The sequence below is a fragment of the Protobothrops mucrosquamatus genome, unplaced genomic scaffold (genome assembly GCF_001527695.2).
Source record: "Protobothrops mucrosquamatus isolate PMUCROS unplaced genomic scaffold, P.Mucros_1.0 scaffold1, whole genome shotgun sequence".
NCBI classification, from domain to species: Eukaryota; Metazoa; Chordata; class Lepidosauria; order Squamata; family Viperidae; genus Protobothrops; species Protobothrops mucrosquamatus.
This window is the reverse complement of record NW_015386388.1, coordinates 1,373,313-1,381,368: the sequence shown is the minus strand read 5'-3', so window position 1 is coordinate 1,381,368 and position 8,056 is coordinate 1,373,313. Positions and strand designations below refer to the sequence as shown.

General features: G+C 37.0%; 1 protein-coding gene across 2 annotated transcripts in view; it reads right to left on the bottom strand.

Annotated features, from left to right (window-relative positions):
• The window catches only part of CUNH17orf53 (chromosome unknown C17orf53 homolog), a 15,569-nt gene extending 8,235 nt beyond the window's left edge, over positions 1–7,334 (bottom strand). For both annotated transcript variants that reach the window (XM_015832232.1, XM_015832233.1), the window contains exons 1-4: positions 7,215–7,334; positions 2,759–2,809; positions 1,377–2,528; positions 681–764 (exon numbers count right to left, since the gene is read on the bottom strand). In XM_015832232.1, coding sequence (XP_015687718.1) covers positions 681–764; positions 1,377–2,528; positions 2,759–2,809; positions 7,215–7,217 — 1,290 coding nt within the window. In that variant the 5' untranslated portion in view covers positions 7,218–7,334. The remainder of the gene's footprint in view (positions 1–680; positions 765–1,376; positions 2,529–2,758; positions 2,810–7,214) is intronic.
• Between the last annotated feature and the right edge of the window lie 722 nt (positions 7,335–8,056).

Here is an 8,056-nt window from a genome sequence, read left to right as displayed (position 1 = left end):
GGGACGCGGAGCGGCGTGGTGGGAGGCGGCAGGACGGGGGGAGGGGTTACCTGCATCCTGCCAGCCGAACTCTGGAAGCCTGCCTGAATACCCGTATTTTCCGGCGTATAAGACGACTGGGCGTATAAGACGACCCCCGACTTTTGAGAAGATTTTCAGGGTTTAGAAAGTCGTCTTATACGCCGGAAAATACGGTACTCACCTTTCCCACTACCTTTAATTTTATCAAGCATTTGGGGGGGGAATACTGATGTATACAAAAGTAAGTCTTCAACTTACCACCACAATTGAGCCCAACATTTCCATTGCTAAGCAGGAGAGTTATTGAGTTGTACCCCATTTGTGCTGCAGTTGTTAAGTGAATCTCAGGACCACATGATACATTTAGTGTCTACTTTTGAATAGTTAGGCATGGAACACAAAATTAATCCAGATATAGGATGTGAGAAGAATAGTCTTATTTCACCCAAGCCCCAACTCACAGACCCAGTAAAAAAACCTTACTCCAAAATGCAGCTACTAGCTAGAAGAAGGGGGGAAACTGGTCAAAAGTACCCATATTGGCTCATTTTAAAGACTAACAAGCAGATTGAAAGCAGCATGGTTTTCTAATAATAAGTTTAGTATCTTAAGTCTATAGCAATATCAATACAAAATTTTCAAAGAGAAAATGAAATTACCTCAGTTCGTAATTTTGCTACAGCCCCATGAGTTGGCATCTGGGGAGTTGCAATGAGAATCTCATCCAGGTTTTTCCCAGTAGGCTTTTTAAACAAAGAGGAAAAAAAGTAAAAAATGTATATCACCTATGGATATTTTTAAAAAGCCCTCTTATTCTTTAATTGCTTAAATAGAAGCACATATTTCTTAGGATACTCAAAGTGGTACTCTGGAGAAATTCTGTGTTTCAAGTCATCCTACTTATAAAGCTGAAGGTATTAAAGAATGCTAATATTATTAGATCTAATATACACCCAACAGAAAACTCCTCAAGAGAATAATCTTTGCAGTAAAGGCTGAGGCCTTTACCAGGCAGCACACACAGAAGTTTCATTCTTTAATTTTCTCCCTATCTCAGTTAGAATAATTTTAAGTCACAAAATGTTTTGGAACAGAGTAGCTAAGCAACAGAACAAATCCATAATGGCAGACTGAATAACCTCCAAAATGAAGACAACACACCCAACCACCTTTTTGGAGTAAAGATAACAGATGATAGCTTTTATTCCTTTTTATGGAATGTAGCTACTATAGGTTTTTATCGAAGTAGCACTGGAATAAGTATTTTATATTAGTAGTTCAAAAGTATTTTAGAAAGGTTTTTTTCCCAATCTTTCGATCTATACACTTACTGTATCTCCTGAGTATTCTCTTACTTGTTGAGGCAGAATGCCTGCTGGTCCTGGGAAGCGACGAGTCTTAGTTCGCAGAGAAACATGAGCCATTGGCTGAGGTGTCTTGCTGGTTGCTGTGACCAAACGGACAAGATGGTTGGTGACAACAGGAGTCTGAGGCTTTCCAGAACCTGCAACTGAACTTGGGGCTTTAGGGATGACAGGAGGGATTCCAACAGTTGCCACTGAAGGACCATATGTGATATGGAGTTGACCACCATTATTAGCCATTCTAGAGTCAGAGCAGCTGGGGCTAAATATCCGTGATTTGGACAGCCTTGAAGGAGTACTTGTTGAAATGAAGGGAGAACAGGGTCTAATTAGTGGTAAGGAAGGACTATTGCATTCAGAAGTGGATTTTTCCAAAGATGACTGAACAGGCTTTATCATCTGAATACTGGAATTAGAAAGGGAGCCAATACTGTTGCTCATCCCTAAGTTAGCCTGGGGAAAACCAGAATCTATGGAGGTAGGCCTCAGATTTGACTCTGAAGAAACTCCCACTGGCTGTAGATGGCTGACAACCTCATCAACAATTTCTTTTCGAGTTTTTGTCATTAGTGAAGTATCCAATCCAACAGGATTCATTGGTGTCATTGAGTTTGTGACTAGTCGTTTCTTGGCTGTTTCTAAGTCATTGTCTCTCATCTGTTTCTGGGAAACACAGTCAGATCTGAAAGACTCTGGGTACATACTAGATTCTTCTAAATCCATGCATGCAGCCAGTACAAGTTCATTGTCAATATCATCCCTGGGGGAAGTCCCAGAGGGAAATATAACTGGAGGCCTGTTCACAAATTTAAATCTCTTGCCTGAAGTGCTACCTGATTCGCACTTGGCTAGTAAGCCTGTTGGGTCCTTTTGAACCTTGAAGCTGCTTATCAGGGGAAGCATATGATTGCTTTTGGTTTCAGTAGTGCAGATACCTTCTCCAAATTGAAGTCTGGAACAGTTCTGTACCTGTGAAATAGGGGGCATACTCTCTGAAAAGCTACGGGTGCCCGAATCCTTGACTGGCATGAAGGCATTGCCAGGAGCTCTTAACCCTGCAGAAAGGGGTCTCAGACCTCTTAAATTAGCAGATGTTGTGTCTAGAGTCTGCTTCTCCACATCACTCACAGCCATCAAGAAATCCTATGAAAAAAAAGAAGATAAACCTTGCCATGAAAAGTGGTATTTCAGCTGTGTACATAGATTGCTTGGGGATTTCAGATTCTCAGAAGCAAGCAATGATTAAATAGCGAGATTTCATCTTAGATTAGACTATAGCCCTTCTTCATCAAGTAGAATCTCTTGTTCCTTCTACTTCAACAGTCTGGCTTCATCACTTACTTTCCAATTATGATTCAGAAATGTTCCCTTACCTCATCTTCAAATTCAGCCTCCACAGAAAACAATTTTTGGAGCTTGCAGGCCTGTAAGAGCAATTTAATAATTTGCAAGATTAACTCTAAAAGGGTTTTTTACTTTAAAACATTCACCAGAAGTTATAATTAAGCTGTCTTTCCTGTGTTACAAATACTACAAACTGAAATCACTAAATGATTAGGGGATGCTAAAAATACTGTTTGCTTCCTGGAGACTTAATATAGCTGAAAACAGAATACTATATCTAGCAACACAGTTCTCTCTTAAATCCAAGAATCTAAAAAAGAAATGGCTTTTTAGATAATTTTAAAGACAAGGAAAGACTTCTTTACCAAATTGCATAATTCTGCTAACCAATAGTATCCAAAATGAGAATTTTTGAATTCTTCTTAAAATGAATTCTAATTGTACAGAATTCTAATTTTAAAATGCAGGAACTGCTCTTCATTTTGCTTTTCATAGGCTCCATACATTGCTTGCATTCACAGACCTGGCAACAGATGTGAGTTGAATTATTGAAATAACTCTCATTTATAGATTTTAAAAGTAATCATTACTTTTATGCTCAGATACTTTGTATTGCATGAAGCATTTGGACTTCATAAAGAATCATGAATCTTTGACGTTACTTGTTCAGTGCAAAATAAACATTAAGTTATAATTTTACTGAGATTCGTGAAATATCACTCAAAAATAACTTAGTGAAAATACAATATTTCATCACATACAAAATATTAGCAGATTTGTCTAATACATTTCCATAGTTATAACATGTCTTGGCTATTTAAAGGGATATATCTATATAGATATAGATGACATCATCATCATCGTTAAATGTATATACCACCTAATTCTCAGTGATTCTTGGAAGTTTACAGATGATTTCAAACATAAAAATATGGTAATAAAAACAAGAACAAAAAGGGGTATATATGGCATAACAACAAACTGAGTAGAAACCAATATGAACTGTAGAGATCGTAAGTCTGCACAAATATCTTTTATACCTGTCAGTATATATTTGCTGTCTTTTGCTTTTCTCAACTTTTCCATATCTTTGCCTCTGAGTCTTATCAGTTTCATATGTGTCCTTGTAATATATAAAAATGGGGGGGAAGTAACACCAAAATCTGGTTTTTGTTTTATTTATTTGTTGTTTGTTTCATTTATTTCATAAAGTTATTCAATATGCCAATCTCCTAATTGGCTACAGCATCTTTAGTTACAATCATTGTGACAGTACATCTCTGTAACAGGTGATCTCACTTACTAAAAAACTTTGGACTATTCCTGCCTTGTGAACTGCTATAACTTAGACATATCTGGGGGGTTTCTAACAATTGTTCATTGTGGTCCTGCTATATTTCTATGGAATTAAGATCAGTGCTTCCGAAACCTGGCAAAATTATCCAAAATTGGGTAAAAGTGCTTTCTCTTTGAGTAATGATACACGAACCCATTACCCAACCATAAGAGGAACATTTAAATAAGGACTTTCTGATAAAACAGTTAAAATAGACTTTCTGATAAGTGGATTTTTTTAGATAGGAAAATAGTGGGAAGAACTGAGTTAAGAGCTAAATTTCCAGTTAGTCATTTCAAAACAATGAATTTGTTCTCATTCATATATGTTCTTGCAGATTTGTTTACATCTTTCATATCATTGATCCATTTGTACTTCGACTGATGGATAATGGCCTGATACTTCTAGACTCTAGAGCAATGTTTCTTAAAACTTTTTTTCTCTCAGACCCCTTTACGCTTTTTAAAAATATACAGGATGCCACAGAACTTCTCTTTGTATGGATTATATTTATCAATATTTACCGTATTAAAAATAAAACTGACACATTTATTACCACTTCTCATAATAGTTTGATGGGATTTTAATATTGTATTGTTTTTCAATATAGACTGGCAAATAATTTGATTTCATGGTGTAAGATCCCAGTCCCTTACTTAAACTTGAGATACCATATCAATCTAATCAGATAACCCAAGCGGAGACTTCTTGATCAAGCAGCACTTTATTTGATCAAATTAAGCAGCTGGGTGGCCAACAATCTGGAATGCTGGCAGAATTACGTCCAGAAGTGCCATGCCTTAGAAAGTTGGTAGCATTGCTTTATAAACTTTGTTAGCCAGTGAAAATCAGACAACAGAGCCATTACATCATAAAGAAGACATAAATCATTCCTGTACACTCCCTTATTCCCTCCTTCAATATATCCCATCCATGTACATGTTTCCCACGCTTGCATGAAATTTCTCTGGTGCAAAAACCGATTACAGAAAGCAAGAAAGCAACAGTTAGACTAAACAATTTCCCTTTGTTCCAGAACCCTTCAATGGAAAGGGTTTGGTCCCTAGGATCACACTTAAGAAATACTGTACCATTTGTTTATTTAATTTGAATTCCATCTTTATTTTTACAAATAACTCAAGATGGTGAACATCCAACATACCCTCTTCCTTCTATATTCCCCACAAAAACAATCCTGTGAGTTCAGCTGCGCTGAGAGTAACTGACCAGTCATCCAGATGGCTAAAGCAGGACTTGAACTTGCAGTCTCCTGCATTCTAGCCTGGTGCCTCAACCATTAGACCAAACTATTCTATAGACGCCTCTGGTATATTGTGGAATTCATTATTTATTGGTATCCCTCCTTTATTATTTTTATAAATAACTCAAGGCAGCAAACATATCTAGTACACTTTCCCCCTCCTACTTTTCCCACCTCAATAACCCTGTGAAGTGGATTGAGCTGAATGAGAATGACTAGTCCAAAATCACCTAGCTGGCTTTCATGGTTAAGACAGAACTTGAACTCATGGTCTCCCACTTTCTAGCCTGGTATCTTAACCATTGGCTCAAATATTCTTTCAATGATGGTAAGATATCCAGTTTGAGACATTAAAGCACTCCCAGTTTTAATTGATTTCTATTCATCATCCAAAGATATATTGGTTAAGATGTATGGCAATATAAATTTAATAAATAATAGACCATTATATTACCTTCACTGTGCTTAACAATTCTTATTAGATTCATATTATGGAATGCAATGGTTGATTTCTGCAAACATATCAACATTCATAGAAACCTAAAATTTCACTTTCTACTCATCTACTCATAGAACATATAGAAGTATATAAAGTAATCCAACTGCTTTCTGGCATGTTCAGTACACTTACACTTAGTGGACATGGCTTCCAACTTGCTATTTTACAGAAACCCACTTTATCCAATGCTTTTCTGACAATGGAATGATAAATACTGGCTTTAAGCAAGGCAAGAGAGGCTGCAAATTCCTGGAGGTTTTTGGAGGGTTTTTTTGTAACTTCCTGGATAATGTTATACCCAAGTTCTAAGAGTGATTTTAACAGGGTGGCCACTCTTGGAAAGATTCTGTTTTTCTTTTTTTCCCCATTCCATTTTCTAAAATAAAGTTATTTTCAGCAGGGCATGATATTCTTCCAGAATCTTATGAGGCTTCATTGCAATAAAGATAACCAAAGATTTATTCAAAGCAAGGCTGACCCAAATCAACCCTATTTAATTTAGTACAGTACTGTATTCACACAACCAACACTTGGTATTCATTTAATTGAATTGATTAAACTGGAGTATGGCTTTCTCCCACTGGCATCTTCCATAACTTTATGAAATAAAAGTACCTGCCTAGTCATATTTAGGGGCAGCATAAAAATGGGCAGCATAAAAAAATTCAATAAATAAAAATAAATAAAATGTTGGTGTTATTTACCCAAGCATGCATAAAACCTAAGAGAAGCTTTTCACAGAACTGTAAAAGTGGAAAAGTGTAAATACGATTGCTGTGCCATGAAACATCAGTCAGCGTATCCCTTGTGGGAAAGTAAACCAGTTCCAATGAAGAAGAAAAAGGATAGAATTAATTTGAATTTTATAGAGCCTTCATATGTTATGGGCATAGTCTCTCTCATGGTCACAAAATTCAATATTAATATTCAAAATCGGGAGTACGTCCCTTGAAGCTTCCAGGCATTTTGCTTCAAACAATATCAACCAGCATGATTGAAAGAAAAATTTGCAGCTTCAATTAAAAAAAAACTTTTCAAAAATTAACAGGTTGTTTAGCCCAATTCTAAACTAATAAATAACAAGCATATTTTAATATACACCAAAATCTCCTTTTCATACTGCCTTATATCTCTACGTAACACACTCTCACATATTCTCTAGGGACAAATTAAAAATTTAAATTCAAAGGCTTATTGCTTTTACGTTTACCGTTAGGTTTTGTACCCTTTGACCTTGTAACAGAAAACCACCTGGGAGATTTTTCCTCGTTGGCCACAGAGCTTCCTCCGTTTTTTTGCACTGAAACCAATGGCACCATTTAGCTCACTGACATTCAGTCATTCTCTATATTTAATTCCTCCCCCCAAGTTATGCCGGTCCTTCTTTACCATCGCAGAGTAAAAGCTCCAACGCTACTATCGGGGATAAGGAAACGGAAAGAGAGAGCCTTAACGCCCGAAAGGCAGCCCCGCCATTGCTTTAAACGTCGCACTGGTGAACATTCGAATCAGCCATCCTCCGCTGACGAAAAGCGTGACGTTCATTCTTCTTCATTACGCCTGCGCAACGGGGAAAAGGCGTCATTTCTGTATGTACGCACGCGCTTGAAGTCCTGCCTCCTTTCTCTAAGTTATCCTTTGATTACGCAACCATAACCAAGATCCTACTTTGTGAGACCGCGTAAGCGGCGTTTGGCTCGCGATAAAGCCCAAACGATCCATTCATTTTCATTTAGCTTCCTCCTCCCACTCAGAAGGTAATTCCTACGTTTTGGAAAAATGTGTGTGCACAAAACATGCATCACTAGGCTTAATTGAATCTAGTCTGATCATTAAATGAGACCTAATTAGATGAGATGCTGAATATTTCTTTGTCAAGAGTTCCTGATCCTCAGAATTTGTGCAACCTGCATATGGTTTCTATTCATACAACAGACTGAATTTTCTAACACATATAGGTAATCAACAATAGTACAATCCTTTCCGCCCCTGCCTTTACTATATGGCAGTATTCCTTCAACATCCCAGCAGATTTACTATGGATTCAAAAACAAATTAACTATAAATTCTATATTCCACGGAGAAAATTTAATTGTTCCAACATAACCAGATTTGTAAGCTCGAAGGCTGTCATCACTGTCTGCTAACTTTAAATGCTTACGATTTTATTAAGTAACTACATGATCAATAGGTGGCAGCATTTAGCTGACACTGACTGGTCCTGAAAAAAG